The sequence below is a fragment of the Enhydra lutris genome, unplaced genomic scaffold (assembly GCF_002288905.1).
Source record: "Enhydra lutris kenyoni isolate GAN:26980312 unplaced genomic scaffold, ASM228890v2 scaffoldscaffold13, whole genome shotgun sequence".
NCBI classification, from domain to species: domain Eukaryota; kingdom Metazoa; phylum Chordata; class Mammalia; order Carnivora; family Mustelidae; genus Enhydra; species Enhydra lutris.
In genome coordinates, this window is record NW_019154097.1 from 29,768,002 (window position 1) to 29,789,304 (window position 21,303).

A 21,303-nucleotide genomic window follows, 5' to 3' on the forward strand; every position below is an offset into this window, starting at 1 on the left:
AGGCATCTAGAACTGGAAGCCAGCCAGCACACAGGACTTGGGAGGGAAAACAAGAAACATTTAACTGGTACAGAAGTTGAGCGATTTGTCTTAAACTTAGATTGTATACTGAATTACAGGGGTAGTCTTTCTTTAGTCAATAACATGTAACAAAACAAACAAACCTTTTCTTTTAGGGATCTTTAGAACACTGAAATCTCAGATGTTATAAGACATGTAAAAACAAAAGACGCCATCAAACTACAAGACATCTACTGAGACCCTGACTGAAGCAGGCTCAGTAATGGTAGTGAGAGCAATTCCAGAGCTTGGAGGTCATGCAAGCACTTGCGCTGGGTGAAAAGAAGCAGTCCTAATAAATTAGATTATTCTAGCTGGGAGACAAAGTTGGACTGCCTCTGTTCCTCCCTATGGGTCCCACAGGACACTGGACAATCACTGTTAAATTAAGGGGATAGAACATATCAGGAGGGCTTGTATTTAGGTTCAGATCTCATCTGTCATTTCCTAACTAGGTGTGTACTGTTGGGCACGTCACTCAAGTTCTCTGAACCTTAGTTCCCTCCCCTATAAAATGAAGCTAGTACCACCTACTGAGTAGTCTGGGCTCCCTCTTAGGGTACAGAACTGAATCAGTCAGACTTGAGAGGCTAATCTAAGATAAAGTGATGAAGTGCACAACAGGTACTCAATAAATCGTAATTTTATCCCTGATTTTTAATTATAATTAAACATAGTTAAGAACTTGGGAGATCACAGCTCTTTATTCCTAACACTCCCTAAAAAGTAAGAAAAAAAAGGGAAAATTATATGCTCAGTATCAGAAAGTCAAATGCAATGACATATGAAATCGGTTTCTCTGAGCATCAGCTCCCTCCATTCTAGAAAGAACAGAAAGTCTAGAGACGTAAGCGCCTGAAGGTCCCGACCATGGTGGGAGAAGGGTACTCAAAAGATACTGAGTAATGAATGCTGAGAAGGTTTTTCATTGAGGAAACGCTTAAGAATTCTTTCTAATAGATAAACTTTTTACTATATCTAAATATAAAAAGAATGACTACAAATAAAGGCTATACATGAAAAGTCTACACAAACATCATACTCAATGAAAAACTAAAAGTTTTTTCTCTAGGATCAGGATCAAGGCAAAAATGCCCATTTTCACCATTTCTCTTTAAAACGGTACTAAACTCCCAGCCATTGCAATTAGATATGTAAAAGAAATAAAAAGCATCTAAATCAGAAAGAAGTAAAATTATCTCAGTTCACAGATGACATGATCTTATAAATAGAAAACCAAAAAACTGTTAGAACAAAAGAATTCAGCAAAGTTTCAGGATACAAAATCAACACAAAAAAATCAGCTGCATTTCTATATAGTAACAGTGAATATGGAAAGGAAATTAAGAAAACAATCTCAGTTACGATAGTATCAAAAAGAATAAGAAACTTAGGAATAAACCTAACTAAAAGGATGAAAGACTTGTACAGTGCTGAAAGAAATTAAAGTTATACTGGGGTGCCTGGGTGGCTCAGTCGTTAAGTGTCTGCCTTTGGCTCAGGTCATGATCCTGGGGTCCTGGGATCAAGCCCGGCATTGGGCTCCCTGCTCGGCAGGAACACTTGCTTCTCCATCTCCCACTACCCCTGCTTGTGTTCCTTGTCTCGTTATGTCTCTCTCTATCAAATAAATAAATAGAATCTTCAAAAAAAAAAAAAAAAAAAGAAAGAAAAATTCACAGATTAAAAGACAATTATTGTTAAAATATCCATACTATCCAAGGTGATCTACAGATTCAATGCGATCCCTATCAACATTCCAATGGCATTTTTGGCAGAGGTAGAAAAAAAAAAAATCCCAAAATTCATATGGAAACCCAAAGAACCCCAAATAGCCAAAACAATCCTGACAAAGAACAAAAAGCTAGAGGTCTTACACTTTCTGGTTTCAAAACATATTAAAAGTTACAGTAACCAAAAGAGCATGGCACTGGCATGAGGACAGGCCTATAGATCAATGGAACAGAACAGAGAAGCCCCCACATAAACCCACATATATATAGTCAAAGCTGCCCAGACTATGTAAGAATAGTCTCTTCAACAAGCGGTACTGGGAAAACTAGATATTCACATACAAAAGAAGGAAATTAGATTCTGTTCTTATACTTCATACAAAAATCAACTCAATATGGGTTAAAGACTTAGATATAAGACCTGAAACTATCAAAGTCCTAAAGGAAAACATAGAGAAAAAGCTTCTTGACATTGGCCTTAGCAATCATTTCTTGAATATGATATTCAAAGTACAGGCAATAGGGGCACCTGGGTGGCTCAGTGGGTTAAAGCCTCTGCCTTCAGCTCAGGTCGTGATCCCAGGGTCCTGGGATCGAGCCCCGTATCGGGCTCTCTGCTCAGTGGGGAGCCTGCTTCCTCCTCTCTCTCTCTCTCTCTCTCTGCCTGCCTCTCCACCTACTTGTGATCTCTCTCTCTCTGTCAAATAAATAAAATCTTAAAAAAAAAATAAAAAAAAAAACCAAAACAACAAAGTACAGGCAATAAAAGCAAAAATAGACAAATGGAATTACATCAAACTAAAAAGCTTCTGCAAAGCAAACAATCACAAAGTCAACAGGAACGTACAGAATGAGAGGAAGTATTTGCAAACCATTTATCTGATAAAGGTTAATATCCAAGAGATATCGGGAATTCCAACAACTCAACAGCAAAACCCCCAAATAACCTTATTTAAAAATGCAGCACCTGGGTGACTCAGTCGATGAAGCGTCTGCCTTTGGCTCAGGTCATGATCCCCAGGGTCCTGGGAGAGAGCCCTGCATCGGCCTCCCTGCTCAGTGGGTAGCCTGGTTCTTCTGTATCCCTCTGACTGCCACTGCCCCTGCTTGTGGTTTGCCTCTCTCTCTCTCTGTCAAATAAATAAATGTAGGGTGTCTGGGTGTCTCAGTCATTAAGCATCTGCCTTCGGCTCAGGTCGTGATCCCGAAGTTCTAGGATTGAGTCCCCCGTTAGGTTCCATGCTCAGCGGGAAGCTTGCTTCTACCTCTCCCACTCCCCGTTTGTATTCCCTCTCTTGCTGTGTTCTCTCTCTGTCAAATAATAAATAAATAAGATCTTTAAAAATAAATAACATTAAAAAAAATTAAAATGGGCAAAAGGGACACTTGGGTGGTTTAGTCAGCTAAACGTCTGCCTTCGGCTCAGGTCATGATCCCAGGGTCCTGAGACTGAGTCACACATTAGGCTCCTTGCTCAGTCAGGAGACTGATTCTCCCTCTGCCTGCTGTTCCCCTTGCTTGTGCTCCCTCAACCCCTCTCTCCCTGACAAATAAATAAAATCTTTAAAACAAATAAATAAAAATGGGCAAAAGATTTGAATAGACATACAAAGAAATACCTTCTCCAAAGGCATGTAAACAGCACAACCAACATGTATATGAACAGATGCTCAATATCACTAATCAGAAAAACACAAATCAAAACCATAATGAGGTATTGCCTCACAACTATCCAGAATACCATTATCAGAAAATAAGAAATACCAGAGAAGATACAGAAAATTGGAACCCTTATGCACTGCTGGGTGGGAATGTAAAATGATGGGGCCACTATGGAAAACAGTATAGAGGTTTCTCAAAAAATTAAAAATAAAACTACCATATGACCCAGTAATCCCCCCTTCTGAGTATTTACCCAAAAGAACTGAAATCAGGATCTCTAAGAGATATCTGTCCTCCTACATTTACTGAAGTATTATTCATAATGGCCAAGAGATGGAAACAATTTTTTTTTAAAAGATTTTATTTATTTATTTGACAGACAGAGATCACAAGTAGGCAGAGAGGCAGGCAGAGAGAGAGGAAGGGAAGCAGGCTCCCTACTGAGCAGAGAGCCCGATATGGGGCTTGATCCCAGGACCGAGATCATGACCCAAGTAGAAGGCAGAGGCTTTAACCCACTGAGCCACCCAGGCGCCCCAGAAACAATTTTTTAAAATATTTTATTTATTTATTTGACAGAGAGAGAGATCACAAGTAGGCAGAGAGGCAGGCAGAGAGTGGGGGAAGCAGGCTCCCTGTGAGCAGAGAGCCTGATGCAGGGCTTGATCCCAGGACCCTGAGATCACGCACGACCTGAGCCGAAGGCAGAGGCCTAACCCACTGAACCACCCAGGCGCCCCAGAGATGGAAACAACTTAAATATCCGTTGATGGATTAATGGATAAACAAAACATGGTATATAAATAAAACAGAATATTTAGCCTTAGAAATCCTAGCATATGCTACAATGTGGATGAAGCTTAAGGATATTATGCTAAGTGAAGGAAGTCACAGAAGAACGAATACTGCATGATTCCACTTACATGAGGTATCAAAAGTAGTCAAACTCTTAGAAGAGGAAGTAGAATGGTGGTGGACAGGGAGAAGGGCAAATAAGGAATTGTTCAATGGGTATACAGTTTCGGTCACAAGATGAAAAGGCTGTAGAGATCTACTGTACAAAAATGTACATATAGCAAATAATACTGTGCCATATACTTAATTTGTTAAGGAGATAAATTTCATGTTATATGTTTTTTACAACACGCACACAAAAGAACACATATGGGTATAGACCAAAATAAACTAATTTTTATTATAACATGAATAAAAATGTTTGATTATTTATTTATTTTTAAAAAAGATTTTATTTACTTGACAGATCACAAGTAGGCAGAGAGGGCAGGCAGAGAGAGAGGAGGAAGCAGGCCCCCCAACTGAGCAGAGAGCCCAATGTGGGGCTCGATCCCAGGACCCTGGGATCATGACCTGAGCCGAAGGCAGAGGCTTTAACTCACTGAGCCACCCAGGTGCCCCAAAATGTTTGATTTAAAAAAAAAAAAAAAAGATATGAATACAGCACACGCCACAGCCCGACTGAGTGCATATAAATGCTAGGAACTGTCCCATATTTCATAGGCATATGTCTCAAAATACCTACAAATTCCTGTCTTTCTCTCATTCCCTCACATTCAACTGGATAAATCCTATTAATTTTTCCTATTACATCTCTCCTGAATCTATTCTCTCCCCTTCAAACTGTACTACCATTGCCCTACTTAAAACCACTATCTGTATCTCTTAGCTGGACTGCTGTAAAATCTTTGAACTGCTTTTTCCTCTGCTTCCAGTTTCATGGACACTTACCCAGCTCCTCAGAAACCACTTCTATTGCTAGAATGATCTTTCTTTTTTATTTTTATTTATTTGACAGAGATAGAAAAAGAGAGCAAAAGCAGGGGGAGCGGCAGAGGGAGAAGGAGAAGCAGACTCCCAACTGAGCTGGGAGCCCAATGTGAAACTCGATCCCAGGACCCTTGGATCATGACCTGAGCCAAAGGCAGATTGCTTAACCGACTGGGCCACCCAGGTGCCCCTTTCTTTTTTTATTGTAATTTTATAATTTCTTTTTTAAAAGATTTATTTGTTTTAGAGGAAGAGAGCATGTGCATGGGGGCAGAGGGAAAGGGAGAGAGAAAATCTTCAACAGAAACCCTTCTGAAAAAGGAGCCTGATGTGGGCCTTGATCCCACAACCCTGAGTTCACAACCTGAGCTGAAATCAAGGGTGAGTGACTCAACCACTGAGCCACCCAGGTGCCCCTAGAATGATCTTTTTAAAATGCAAATTTGACCATGCCTCTCTCTACTTAAAAGCTTTTAGTAGTTGCCTCTTGGTCCAGAGCAATAATCCCTGAGGCATGGTCCTGCTCACTGGTATGCTGAGGATTCACTTGTTGGGTTATGAACAGATCCAATTTTCTACCTTCATGAAGTTCTTCTGTTGGCAAGTGAGAACAAGTTGGTGTAGGCTGGCCCTACGAAGAATTTACCTAGGAAGCTATAATCAAGGCCATTCTTTAGAGAAAAGATTCCACACTCAAGGAATCTGCCTTCTCTTCTGCCACTCCACTACATGTGCCCAGTGCTCCAGCCCAACTCCATCAACTTCCTGTGATTCCTTAAAGATTCATCTTGTGGTCTTTTTACTGCCTCTTCTGTCCAGCAGTAACAGAAGATATTTGGCTCCCCAACCCTTCCCAGCATAGCTAATTCCTCCTTTTCCTTCAAGACTCGGTTCAAACTTTACCCCCTCTAGGAAGGCTTCCCCAAATGTCTTCAGTTCCCAACCATGCTCTAATTTAAAAAAAAAAAAAAAAAAAAAAGGTCCCTCCTTTCTGTACTCTCTGAGCATCCTGTTACCATTCACTATACTCGGATGTCTAGTCACACATCTGTCTCTCCCACTAGACTGAGTTCACAGTACAAAGGACCTGCACACAGTAAGTACTTAAATATCGGTGGAATAGAATGGTTATTATTATTCCTATTCTACAAGTAAGGCAATGAACTTTCCACTGATATATCTTTAGAGACATTGAACAGTAAAGTAGTCTTACTGATTTCTGCCAGGCTAAGTTATCAACAACCTTGAGTGACTGACATAAAAAATCCTCTGGATGGTTTAGAACCAGAATTAGATTCATTTCCTGTGAAATCCTTGGGAAGGGTTGAGGGAATCATAAGAAGAGCTTTAATCATTATGTTGCATATTTAAGATTTTCAAAGCACTTTCAAAACCAGGCTCTAAAAACAATTTTATGGTAATGAAAGCAAGATGGCTCCCCCCATCAGGAAATGAGAGGATCAAGGTAAGTAGCTACAGGAACATCGAAAGCACTGGGCTTCTAGGACAGATCACAAGGACTGAGGCCTAGAACTCACCTGGACGGGCCCAATGCTCTTATTTCGGCCTCCAGGCATGCCATCTTCTCTGATTGCTGGAAGGAAACATAAGTCAAGACAGTCAAAAGCATACCCACAGAAATCTAGGCACAGAAAGAGAACTTACTTGGCCAAAAGCACGAGGTAGTAATTGGTGAAATCAAGATTAAAACAGAGGTCTTCCTGGACCCAAAGTACATACGCTTTGCATTATTGTAGGCTACCTCATAAGCAACAGATTCTTCTGGGCCCCCAAGGCAATGGACACATAATGCACACCTGCATACATTTAAAATGCTCAACAAAGGTGACAGCATTATTAATAGTCCTGTGCACAGTTACGAATATCTCACCAGGATGATGCATCTGAAGGCTTCAGTAAATTCAAAGAGAGGAAGAGAAAGAACATTTCCATTTTTATTGTATTTTATTTTTTTAATATTTTATTTATTTATCAGAGAAAGAGGGAGCACAAGCAGAGGGAGCAGCACACAGAGCAGGCAGAGGGAGAAGCAGGCTCCCTGCTTGTGGGACTCGATCCCAGGACACTGGGATCGTGATCTGAGCTGACAGCAGATGCTCAACCAACTTAGCCACCCAGGCGCCCAGAATATTTCCATTGTTAAAGAAAGTTTTTTGGGGGGCACCTGGGTGGCTCAGTGGGTTAAAGCCTCTGCCTTCGGCTCAGGTCATGATCCCAGGGTCTTGGGATCGAGCCCCACATTGGGCTCTCTGCTCAGCAGGGAGCCTGCTTCCTCCTCTCTCTCTCTGCCTGCCTCTCTGTCTACCAAATAAAAAAATAAAATGTTTAAAAAAAAAAAAGTATTTTTTTTTTTAATTTCCAGGCTAAGTTTGAGTCTAATTTTTAGGATGAGGAGAACAGATTTTTTTTTTAATTAACCAAAATTTTGATCTGACTGGTTTCTCCCTACAAAAGCAGTCAATAAAGGGGTGCCTGGATGGCTCAGTCGCTTAAGCATCAGACTCTTGGTTTTGGCTCAGGTCATGATCTCGGGCCCTGTGTAGGGCTGTGCACTGGATGTGGAGTTTGCTTGAGATTCTCTCTCTTCCTCCGCCCCATGTCCCCAACGTGTGTGTGTGTGCGTGTGTGTGTGTGTGTGTGTAGAGTAGCAAGAGATGGAACTTGGAAGTTGAAGAGGCCAACTGGGGCCAGATCAGAGATAGCCTTTAATGTCAGAGTAAGAGTATGAACTTCAGCAGAAGCAGCTGAGGGTAAGATGGAATGCAGAGGATGTGGTCCGGTTGGCATTTTTGAAAAATCTTTGTGATGGCTGCTGTGGAGGCTAGTTTGGAGAAGGCAATGTTAACAACAGAAGATAAGCAAACAGCATCATATGACAGTAAGCTCTGCTATATATACATATACATATATAAATAATATACCTTCTTCCAAAAAAATTAACATGAAGAATCTAGAAAGTCCTTGCGGGCAGGATTGAGGGTTCTAAGCATAACGCTCAGTTCCTGTGGTAACTGAAAGTCTAAGAGGAAGTTCATTTTCCTTACACATTTCAGAATTAGACAAGCTTGTCTAAATCCAGTTTTGGGGGCACCTCTGTGGCTCAGTCTGTGAAGTGTCTGCCTTCAGTTCAGGTCATGATCCCAGGGTCCTGGGATCAAATCCCACACGGGCTCCCTGCTCAGTGGGGAGTCTGCTTCTTCCTCTGTTCCTCACCCCTAACCCCACTAGTGTGCATTCTCTCACAAAAATTAAAAAATCTTTTAAAAATAAATAAAATAAATAAATCTAGTTTTTGCCTGGTCTGTGTAACTACAGGCAAATTTCTTCACCTCAGTTTCTTGAAGAATAAATGGGGCTACTGGACCCTATCTTATAGGTTTTACTGAGGATTACGTATAAAATAACATAGCTAAAGCAACAGCATAGGGCCTGACACATAATCTAGGTATTCAATAACTAATCCTTCCCTCTAACCAGCCTCTTTTCTATGTACACAGTAATTAGAAAATCCAAGGTTCTATTCCCAGCTTTGATGGAGACTTGACATCTTCATCTGTGAAATGGAGACAACATAGTTTTCTTTACACGGCTGCTGTGAATCTGAGTGGGAAACATTCACAGCTTATATTAGAATCAGATGCATACTGGTTTTTGTCTGGAGATCTCTTTCAACCTAACTGCAAGCTCTAAAAATCCTTAAAATTCCCTCTCTGCTGTTCTAGAGTCAATGATAGACTTCAGACACTTCTATACCAATACTGAGTTTTCTATGTCTTTGCTTCAGCTCACAGATGCAGAATAAAGATCTATCATCAGCAGTCCAACACTGAATACATTTTACTTGATATCTCACTCTCACTGTCTTGGAGGTGAGGAAGGAACTCAACAGGTTTTTCTTTTCTTTTTTTTTTTAAGGGCCACAAATCTTAAAGATTTACAACTTACCAATTTTTTGTTCTGATATTTAAAAGCTCATGTTATCTCTCAACCCTCCCACCCCTTGGACTAAGGAAACTCACATATGATGGACATGTACTATGTTTTAGGTACCATCTTGTATAAAACAAACCCCTGAGGGAAGTGTCAGTATCACTCCCATTGAACGAATGAATATAAGGCTCAGAAGAATGAACTATTTTGTTTACAGTAACAGAAACTAAACAGCAGAATCAGGGTTGGAATCCAGACTATTAGATTAAGACCAGACTTCTTTCCACACTAGTTTTCCCCATAGTATGTCTATATACCATAGCTGCATAAACTCTTAATTACACTACCCTAACATTCATTAAAATACACTGATTTTCCAGCCACTGAGGTGATAAAAAATTCCCTTTGAAAATTAACTTTGATTTTCTTAAAATTTGATTTAAAGAAGAATATAGGGGCACTTGGGTGGCTCGGTTGGGTGTCTGCCTTCAACTCAGGTCAGGATTCCCAAGTCCCAGGATCGAGCCCCACATCGGGCTCCCTGCTTGGTGGGGCATCTGCTTCTCCCTCTGCTCCTCCTCCGGCTCAGGCTCATTCTCTCTTGCTCTCTCAAATAAATAAAATCTTAAAAAAAAAAAAAAATAAAGACGAAATAAACAACAGTATTGGTTTGGTCAAAGATGGTAAAATTTGTCAAGATGGCATGAAACTGTCTGAAGTGTGGGAAATAATACAATGTGTCACAGCACCCCTTTCAAAACAAAAACTTGGATCACAGTTTAAAGCTTATAATGTATTCACATATATAGTATCACATTTGATTCCTGGAAGGTCTACATTATTATTATCCTGTGTAGTATAGAGATGAAAAAACCTGAAGCTCAGAGAGGTAAAGGGACTTGTTCAAGACCATTCAGGGAAAAACTGACAGAGTGGGGAATTTCAGTTTAGGTTTATATGTATTTTCTTAACTGCTACTTCTGTAGCAGTTTCTGTATCTTAGCTATTTCTAACTTTTCTTAACTCTGATTCTATACGCTATACTGGTCTAAGAGCAAGTTTCTCAACGGGGCTGAAAATCTTTCTTATAGTGAACTGATCTGGAAAAAAACAAAAACAAAAACAAAAACAAAGGGCTTCTGGGTACAAGATCATAGGAATGGTTTTGCTCTATCTCTTATCCAGTCTGAGTGGCAGCAGCTATAGTTCTTCTATCTGCTTAAAAGAAGTATGAATACTTTTTCTGCTGTAGAACTCATGTATCTACCATTTCTCACTTAGGCTTAGGTAGCCGAACCAAACCCCAAAACGCAAAGGAGAGTAAGACATAAAACTAACTGTATCAAAGTCCTGCTCAAAATGCACTGGTGACTCCCTTTGGTCTATGGGGTCAACCCCAGCTCTCTAGCTTATCATTCAAGACACTCCAATGATCTTGTTTTTCTGGGGTTCCCCATCTTCATCTCTGCACACGTTGTTGTCTGTACCAGAAGGTGGGGAAGTCTGGCAACACCACCTTATCCAAGTGACATCACTGCCACCAAGTGATTCAAGTCAACATGACCAATAGCAGGGCAAAGCTACACCACGCACTCTTGATAGAATGCACAAAAGGACCCAACATCCTCGTTGTGGCATTCTCGGAAAAATGCGTAACTTGAATGTACTGTGAGCAAACCGACAAGACCAAGTTGAGGAATATTCTACTTGTTTTCTTCGAAATTAACAATTATTCAAGACAAAAAAAAAAAGGATAAAGAATCATTTCATAATAAAGGAGACTGAAAAGACATAAAAGCTAAATGTAATGCATGACCCTGGATCGGCTCCTGGATCACAAAAAATACACTGCTATAAGGACACGGAAATAATCGGTGAAATTTGAATAAGGTTTGTTAATTAGATTACAGTTTATGCCATGTTAAAGTTCCTGATTTTGATAATAGTACTATGGTTATGTTAGAAAGCGAAGAGGAATGACGGCTTTAACTTCCTCCCAAACAGTAAAGAAAATATATATAAACACATACACTTTCCTCTCACCTTCTATTCCACTCCCTCCTTCTCTCTCTCTTTCTCTCTCTCATGCTTGGAGAGAGCAAGAAGGGGAGTTGCTTTTAAAAAGCTCTTAAGGGATGCCTGGCTGGCTCAGTCAGAGGAGCGTGCAAGTCTTCATCTTGGGGTTATGACTTCAAGGCCCACACTGGGTGCGGAAATTTCTTAAAAATACATACATACATACATACATACATACATACTTATTTAAGTTTGTAAGGAGCATGAACTTCTATGCCTTCAAGATTCTGCTCAAATATTCTCTGCTTGGGATTTCTTGGTGCTCCATTTTAATCCTGGTACAGCAGTATGGCAATGCTACAGAGTTATTCTCATGATGCCATTCTACAAACATCAACCCCTTCAAAGAAGTTTTCCTTAACCTTTTTACTTTTTAACTAGTTAACTAGTAAGTTATGAGACAAGTAAGTTATTTTAAATTTTCTTAAGTAATTCTTTTCCACATTAATTTTTGCACTGAATAAATTCCCTCATGAGGTTCAGTGTAACTTCCTCTTGCCTCAGATGAAATTAACAGTATTTCCCCCATTCTTCTTCATGCTCTGGCCCCCCCACCAGAGTAAATCCACCAAATCAGAAAGCATCTTACCTAACTTGGTTAACTGGTGAAGGACAGGAGGAATGTGGGACTTGGCATAGCCCTTGAGGGCCACACTGACTAATAATGGGGGGGGGGACAGAAAAGGAAACAGACAAAGATAGCTCAAGGTAATTAGGGCTATGGCAGAGGGCAAAAGGGGCTATGGAAGTCCAGGAGGTTCAGCTTTCTGGTTGAGGGGTGGTGTCAGAGAAAGCTGGTTAGAGGATGTTACAAAGAAAAGCTGAGCCTCCAAAGGAAAGTGTATATAACCAAGTGAAGAGGGGGTAACTCATTCCAGGAAGATGGAACCAGATGTGCAAAGCCCCCCAAACATGAAACATCATTGAGTTTTCGGAGAATTAGGAGGGAATGTGAATTGCATGGGGGGCAGCAAAGGGAGAAGGGATGAAGCGACTAATGCCAGAGTCAGAGGGGCTTTGAAAATTATTCTGAGGAGCCAGAATTTACCCTAAAGGCTGCAAGATGGGTGAGCAGTTGGTGTCTGGGGGGGTAATGGGGTAGTAGTGAAGATGGACAGATGGGACACAGCCTCTTCTCACCATCCTTACTTAAATTTCCCTCACTGTCTTGCTAACTAATTTCCTGACTAGCTAAATTCCAGGTATGAAGATATATCTCTGCCCAGAGACAAGGGACAAGAGAAGGCTGACTTACACATGTCAGCTGAAAACTTTTTGAACATTTAAAAAAGTTTTGAGGTATGTTTAGACTTACAGAAGAGTTGCAAAAAAAAAAAAAAAAAAAAAAAAAAAAAGTAATAATAATAGTACAGAGAATTCCTATATACTCTATACCCAGATTCCCCATCGGTTAACACTTTACATAACCCACAGACTATTCGTCAAAACTAAGAAATTAACTTTAGCATAATAATACTGACCAAAGTATAAACTTAATATTCAGATTTCTCCACTGATGTCCTCTCCTGTTCCAGAATCCAATACTGGATTCAACAATGCATATGGTTGTCATGTCTCCATAGTTTCCTTCAAACTTTCTTAGTCTTTCCTTGTCTTTTGTGACCCTGACACTTTTGAGAATATTCTGCATAATGTCAGTTATTTTAGGGGTACCTGAGTAGCTCAGTTGGTTAAGGGTCTGCCTTAGTCTCAAGTCATGATCCCAGGGTCTTGGGATTGAGCCCCATATCAGGCACCCTAGGGAGCCTACCTCTCCCTCTCACTACCCCTGCTTGTGTGCGTGCGTATGTGCTCTCTGTCAAATGTAGTCTTTGAAAAAAAATGTCAGTTATTTTGAAGATTGTCTTTCAATTTGGGTTTGCCTGTTTCCTCATGAGTAGACTGGGAATGAATCCATCCGTGTGTCTATGTGTCCTTACTGTTATCATACTAGGGGACATATGACAGCAGTGTATACTGGTGATACTGACTTTGCTTGCTTGGCTAAAGTGCTATCTGTCAGAATTCTCTACTGAAAGTTACTATTTTTCCCTTTGTAATTACTAAATATCCTGGGGCTATGCAAATACTCTCATTCTGTTTAAAACTATGCTATCTTACTTTAGCATCCATAAGTCAATCCTGCCTACAGCAATTGTTACTGTTTTTTTTTTTTTTAAGATTTTATTTATTTATTTGACAGAGATCACAAGTAGGCAGAGAAGCAGACAGAGAAAGAGAGGGGAAAACAGGCTCCCTGCTGAGCAGAGAGCCCAATGCGGGGCTCGATCCCAGGACCCTGAGACCATGACCTGAGCTGAAAGCAGAGGCTTTAACCCATTGAGCCACCCAGGCACCCCAATGTTACTGTTTTATTTTTAATGGTGATTTTCTATTTCCCTCAAGCCTTCTAAACTTATAATTTTTCTATGAGAAAGAACTGTCACTCCTCTATTTATTCAGTTAGTTCTATCAGTATGAACTCATGGATATTTTATTCTTTGGGTTATAAACTAATACATAGTTATTTTGTTGCTCAAGTTTTTCCAACTTTGGCTACTGGAAGTGCTTTTAGGTTGACCTCTCTGACCTTTTGATAATGCCCTGCCCCCTCCTTTTTAAAAAATACAGCACATTCTAACTTTCTAGCATCAGAAAAACACTCTAGGCTCCTCTTATATTTTCCCTGCCTCAATGCTTAAATCAACCCCTTCTCCAAAGAGTCCTTATTGCTTTTACTGATATATGGAAACCAAGATCTGGTTTTTCTAAATCTTCTTTCCTAAACTTGAGTACATACTGATGCTTCCAATCAAGCACCAGAGGTTTTAGTTCAGCCTTCCCCTTTTCTGATTTATAACTTTTTTCTCTGATGTGAGAAACCTAACTCTCATCATTAGTATATTCACTTGTTTGTTCAGCTCTAGTATACAAATAAAGTAGTGACAGAATTCCCAACCCATAACCTTGAGAGAAATACATTTACAAACTAGAGAGCTTTGTTTGTATACAGTTTTTTGTCTTTAGCCCTACAGTGTACAGTATATAGTTAAAACACTATTTCCCAAGGTCAGATCCTTTCTCTCCCATTCCCTTCAGTGTAGCTATGTGATTCATTGATCACAGTCTACAGTCTATCTTTTCCCCATATACTGGTTGCTTTTAAACAAATTTATGTACAGTAAAATTAACTTCTTTAGTGGTATATATTCTACAGGCTTTGACAAATGCATAAAGTTATGTCAAACGCTACAGTTCCATATGGGACAGTTCCACCAATCCAAAAATATTCCAGTGGCAACTGTAATTTTAATTCTGCTTTCTCAGCACCAACCAGGAGGTGGCAGGGTTTCTCTCCCAGAGGCAGCCTTCTCAAGGCAACTAAGCCTCTTGTAATGCATGAAAATGGACATAGGAAGGCAGTTAGTTCCCACCCCTCACACTCCATGTGTCATCTTCTCCTGGCTATGGCTACAGGAATTTAAGAAGTTAAGCTTCTTCTTCCCTGAAATAGGAGAGTTTGGTTAGAAGCCCCAGAATCTCACACTCCAACTGAATAAGGAGGATGAATCATCAGAGAGTAGTCAAGAAGGCAACCCATAAAGGTGCTTTGATAAAATACGGCTAAAACAACAAAGGGAGATGAGAAAATGAGACCCAGACCAAATCAGATGAAAGTGGGTAGATACATCTCTTCCGGCATTACCTATTTGGTACTGGTGGGAAAGAGTGGGGAAGGGAGAGGACTTTCAGGCAAAGGAAAGAACCTGAGCACAGGCAGGATAAAGCAAAGCAGGCTTGAGGCACAGGAAGAAAGTTCCAGACAGAAGATGAGACTAGAAATACAGGACAAAGTTGTTAAGTTTTTAAATGCTCTATTATAGGTATTTATCATCCAGTGAACACAGGGCATTCCATCACGCAAGTAGCTATGTCATATGATAGACATGTTGTCCGTGTGGATAGTTAGGTACAAACTCTGCTTGATTAATAACAAACTACAACTAATTATTATTATCAACATAATCACCACTAACCTATCTACTGGTAAGTCATTTTATCCCCCCAAACTGCATCTATAAACTGAGGGTAATATTTTTTTAAAGATTTTTAGGGGCGCCTGGGTGGCTCAGTCGTTAAGCGACTGCCTTCGGCTCAGATCATGATCCCAGGGTCCTGCAATGGAGCCCCGCATTGGGCTCCCTGCTCAGGGGAAGCCTGCTTCTCCCTGTCCCACTCCCCATGCTTGTGTCCCCTCTCTAACTCTCTGTCAAATAAATAAAATCTTTAAAAAAAAAAAAAAAAAAAAAAAAGGCAAATTTTAAAAAAAAAAAAAAAAAAAGAAAAAGATTTTAAGTTATCTCTACACCCAGCTTAGGGCTTGAACTCATGACCCCAAGATCAAGAACTGCAATGTTCGGGACGCCTGGGTGGCTCAGTTGGTTAAGCAGCTGCCTTCGGCTCAGGTCATGATCCCAGCGTCCTGGGATTGAGTCCCGCATCGGGCTCCTTGCTCGGCAGGGAGCCTGCTTCTCCCTCTGCCTCTGCCTGCCACTCTGTCTGCCTGTGCTTGCTCTCTCTCTCTCTCTCTCTCTGACAAATAAATGAACAAAATCTTAAAAAAAAAAAAAAAAAAAAAAAAAAAAAAGAACTGCAATGTTCTACCAACTGAGTCAGCCAGGTGCCCCTAAACTGAGGGTTGTATTTAATAATAGGTTTGTGCACATTCAATGTCATAATGAATGAAAAGTGTATAAGAGTTTTCTAATTAAACAGTAATCAATAAATATTAGGATTATAAATAAATTATAAATGACCTAAATTTATCTTAATGCCCTTCTACAACTTTCTTACTTTTCTTCATAATGAGCAAATTTTCAAAAGATCCTTCTTATCCTACATATAGTAAAAAAAAGTCTGAAGAATATCTGATAGTCTGCATTTATTAATGTGACAAATCCAACTTGGATAGTTTGCTAAACCTAACTCCTACCCCTATATACTACTATTATGAACCCCCAGTACCTTCCTGAGTAGATATACGTTGTCATATTTAATCCTCTAGAGAACTCTGAAAAGGTTAAGTATTATCATACTGTTTTAAAGGTAAGATAATTGAGCATTAGAGACATAAAGCAAACTGCCAAGGGTCACAGAGCAGTCTGTCACCAACCTCTGCCTCCATTCTTTCTACTGAACTATACTGTACTACTCTCTACCCTCCATGAAAATACTGAGTTTCAGACATTGGCCCTCTTCTCTTCTGCATCCAAGTTCTCTCTAGGTGATTTCTACTCACTAACAAAATTTTACCATCTGATTGCGAACAGTTCCACAAACATCTACTTCAAGGCAGGACTTTTCACTTCAGTTCCAGTCCTACATACCCAAATTCCTTGATGGACATTGTATGTGTCCTCCTTAGATACCTCAAACAACGTACTGCCAAGGCCAACATTTTGTCCCACCCTGCTTTTTTAGCCCGGTAGGGTTTTTTTTGGCTGTTTGTTTGTTTTTTGTTTTTTGTTTTTTTTTTCCTGGTGGGCCATCACTATTATTCCAAATCTGCAACTTCAACTTCTGATGCTGCCCAATACCCAGTATGTTACCAACTCCTATCAGGTAAGCTTCCCCACATCTCCCCATCTGTGCCATGACTTTGCCTGCGCCTCCATCAGATTCTTCACACCTTTCTTCTGGACTCTTCTAAAAACTTTCTAGGTGGCCTTTCTGCTTTCCCCACACCAATCCATTCTTCAAAGCCTGCCCCCCTGGGTTAATCCTCTTAGAATATTGGTTTATTCACATAATCTCAGGCTGTCAGCTCTCAGAAAGCTTTCCAATAAATCCCAAACTCTTCACCAACCTGGTTGCAGATTTCTGGGCATGCCTAGCCTCTTGAGTATGCCATGATTGTAGCAAGCAAAATGATACCACATTCAGGCGACACACTGCCTTTTTGCTTCTTCATCTAAAATCCCCACTTCCTGTCATTATACTTTGAAAGAAGAACTAGTAGAGTATATTAATCCGAGTTAGGACGTGGTTGTTAACTGGGGTCTTGCCAATTGGAGCCTGTGAATTCATTCTCACAGAATCTGTAACATCTCACCCAGTCTTTCTCCCCACCTAGTCTGGGAAATCCCTGTAGGCAGAAACTGTGTCAAATGTGTTTTGGGGTTATGAGTACACGGTACAAGACCTGGCATATAGTGCAGACCTGGGAAATGAAAAACTCCAAGGCTTAATAGCTAACCCTAAAGGTAAAGTGATGGTAAAGTGGGTAGTCGAGCCACAAGCACCACTCACCCTTCCGATTCATCCCCATCTGGAGGCACTTGAGCAGGCGGCAGTACTGGCACCTGTTCCTCTGCTTCCGAGACATGACACAGTTCTTGTCACGACTGCACCGATATACCCGCTTGTTGCAAATGCTCCGCTTGAAAAATCCCTTGCAGCCTTCACAGGAGATGATTCCATAGTGCAAGCCTGTGGCACGGTCCCCACAAATGAGACAGGTTCGTTGTTCAGCCCGATCATCTGGAACAGAAACTGAACATATTCAAATTAGAACACATGGAAATAATGGCTTTAAGCCTGCAGTTCTCAAATAAGCAAACTTGTTCTGGGAGGATCAAGAATATCACTCTTTTCCGGCTAACTGGTAAATAGGGGTCATTTTTAGAGCCTTTGTCCTAGGAACAGACCCTTGCATCTACCTGCAGGTATCACAAACACAGCCTATTTCAGAAAAATAACTCATGGGACGCCTGGGTGGCTCAGTTGGTTAAGCTGCTGCCTTCAGCTCAGGTCATGATCCCAGGTTCCTAGGCTCAAGTTCCGCATAGGGCTCCTTGCTCAGCAGGGAGCCTGTTTCTCTCTCTGCCTCTGCCGCTCCCCCTGCTTGTTCTCTCTCTCTCTCTCTGACAACTAAACAAATAAAATCTTAAAAAAAAAAAAACAAAAAACCAAAAACTCATGCTCCCCTCTCTGGGTTTAATCATCACTTGGACCAGTATCCAGGTCAGAAACTTAGGCGCTATCCTCGACTCCTCTATCTCCCTCACCTTCCTCAGCCACAGCCCATCACTTACTTCTACCCTGTAGAAAGGAGATAAGGGTTACTGATAATTAATGTAAGTGCCCAGCAAATGGCACGCACTTAGTAAATGAAAGTTGTAATTATTAGCCAGTGAAGAAGTTTTAACCAAGCCCAGCCAGCCAACCAGTCTTCTACTTATTCAACAGATAGGTATTGGACAACTATTCTGTTCTATGCACTGTTGTAAGGCATGGCTAGAGCAGTGAATGAAAGTCCCTGGGGATGCTTACGTTCCAGCAGAACATCTGCTCTGTGACCAGGCCCCGTGTTCGGTACTGGGTACTCAGAAGTAAATCATCATGATCCCCACAGTCAAGGAACTTACTGCCTCGTAACAAACAAGTTAGTCAAAGAGGAAATTCAGGCTGGAATATAACTAACTTCCTCTTCCCTTAAATTCCACTTACTCAGGATCAAGCAATTGCCAAATAACAGGCATATGACAAAAAAATGCAGATCTGTGATGTCAGATCTTGCCAGCAGGTACAAGAAATCTCCAAGAAAAGGTTTTGATCAGAGGCCAAGGCAAGAAACCAGAGATCTGAACCACGTTCCTGAGTAATAGGCAAGATATAATGATTAAGAACACAGGCCTAAGAGTTTGAGAAATCCTTACTTAAACCCCTGTTCTGACAGCTACCAGCTGACTGACCTTGGGCAAATTAAGTTACTTCACCTCTCTGAATCTAGTTTCTCTCATCTGTAAAATGGGGATTATAATGGTACCTCCATACATAAAGTATGCAGCACAATGCTTGGGCTACAATGGGCACTTAATAAATGACAGCTATTATTTTCATTATCATTGTTAGCCTAACAGGTCCATGCTTGATGTGATAATAACATTCCTGAAAAGAAAAGCATTTGAAAGCAATGTTACAGGAGGAGCATGGTAGTATACATAGGAGAGATGTAGAGAAGCAAGGAGACTACCATTTAGGCAACGTTTATTATATGCCAACTTTGAGATGTCTTTATGATCCCTAGTTGTAGTAGGTTGGATAATGGCCACCCAAATATATCAGGTCCCAATCCCTGAAAACTGTAAGTTTTATCTTGTAAGGTAAAAGGATCTTTGCAGATGTGATCAAATTAAGGATCTTGAACTGGGAGATTATTCTGGATTATAAAGGTGGGCCCTACTTGTAATCACACATGTCTTTACAAGAGAAAGAGGGAGATTTGATATAAACAGAAGAGAACACACACATGTGCATGCACGCACACATGTACACACACAGGAGAATGTAATGTGAAAACAGGCAGAAGGTAGCCAAAGCCAAGGAATGGCTTCCACTACAAACTGGATGAAGCAAGGAATGAATTCTCCCCTAGAGCCTCTGGAGGAAGTGTGGCTCTGCCCATCTTCCTCTTCACCCAGTGATACTCATGACTTTTGAATTTCCGGTTCCAGAACTGTGGGAGAACAAATTTGTGGCATTTTTTAACAGCAGCACAGGAAACTAATACACAATATCTTTATCATACAGGTAAACAGGCATATATTAAGGCCCTTGCCCAAAGTCACACAGCAAATAGCAGGTATGCAAAGAGAAGCAGATACTAGGGAAACAGAGAAAGATACATGTGGAAAGAGGAATCGCCTAGGTTCTTGAGGACTCTGTATTTCCTAGTTATAGACCTTTCCAAGCCTTTCTTCTTCTTCTTCTTTTTTTAAAAGATTTTATTTATTTATTTGACAGACAGAGATCACAAGTAGGCAGAGAGGCAGGCAGAGAGAGAGAGAGAGAGGAGGAAGCAGGCTCCCTGCTAAGCAGAGAGCCTGATGCGGGGCTCGATCCCAGGACCCTGAGATCATGATCTGAGCTGAAGGCAGAGCTTCAGCTTAACCCACTGAGCCACCCAGGCGCCCCTCCAAGCCTTTCTAAGTCTTGGATGAACTTGCTAACTATGGGTGAATCGGCATGCCATGACAAACTGACTTCCTATGTCTTGTAACACATTACCTTCTTTTCTTTTTTCTCTCTGGAGCTAACTTAAATGAGTTTTTGTTATTTGCAACTAAAAGAAATTTGGTTAAAATATAAAAATGGCCCTGGTGTAATAACCATTCTTTTTCCTTTCCTTTTAAAAATGCAAAGGAAAAATAAACAAACTATGGGGCGCCTGGGTGGCTCAGTGGGTTAAGCCGCTGCCTTCGGCTCAGGTCATGATCTCAGGGTCCTGGGATCGAGTCCTGCATCGGGCTCTCTGCTCAGCAAGAAGCCTGCTTCCTCCTCTCTCTCTCTCTCTCTGCCTGCCTCTCCGTCTACTTGTGATCTCTCTCTGTCAAATAAATAAATAAAATCTTTAAAAATAAAATAAAATAAAAAATAAACAAACTAAAAAAGAAAAGAAATGCAAAGGAAACTCAAGGTAACATTAGAGCAAAGTTATAATAGAGAATTAAAAAACTAAATCAGGAAAGGCCAAACAGGCAAAATAAATGGCATAGCAATAGTACTCTGTGTGGGATGGGATTTCCTAGAGTGCTGGGCTTGAGATGCTGAAAGGGCTTAGAAATAGAACAAACATGGAATGTTGTGAAAAAGAAAATCTAATCTAGATTAGATATAAAGAATTTAAATTTTCTCATTTAAAATTCAAACCTTCAATATTATATATAACCTTTCTATACACACACACACATACACGTATATCTCACATTCTACCATATATAGGATACATATCATACATATATACCCATTGAAATATACACCAGAAGTCTACTAGAATAGAATTAAAAATCAGTATCTAGAAGAACCACACAATCCCTTTTTCTCTTTCTTCAGAGCTATGACCTCACTGAGTACCAACCATAACTAAGTACCGTGCTTTGTGTTGTGTCACATAATTCTCATAATCCCAAAGGTGGATACAACGGCTATTACCATTTTTGTAACTGAGAAAACGGAGATCTCAAAAAAAGTTAAG

The 21,303-nt window shown here is 40.5% G+C and overlaps 1 protein-coding gene across 4 annotated transcripts in view; it reads right to left on the bottom strand.

Annotated features, from left to right (window-relative positions):
* The window catches only part of LOC111146134 (nuclear receptor subfamily 6 group A member 1), a 231,703-nt gene that overhangs the window by 22,223 nt on the left and 188,177 nt on the right, over nt 1-21,303 (bottom strand). For 2 of the 4 annotated variants that reach the window (XM_022501544.1, XM_022501543.1), the window contains exons 3-4: nt 17,577-17,807; nt 6,779-6,834 (exon numbers count right to left, since the gene is read on the bottom strand). In XM_022501544.1, the coding sequence (XP_022357252.1) occupies nt 6,779-6,834; nt 17,577-17,807 (287 nt within the window). Of the gene's footprint in view, nt 1-6,778; nt 6,835-17,576; nt 17,820-21,303 lie in introns of all 4 variants that reach the window. The other 2 variants (XM_022501542.1, XM_022501541.1) reach the window with 1 other exon arrangement.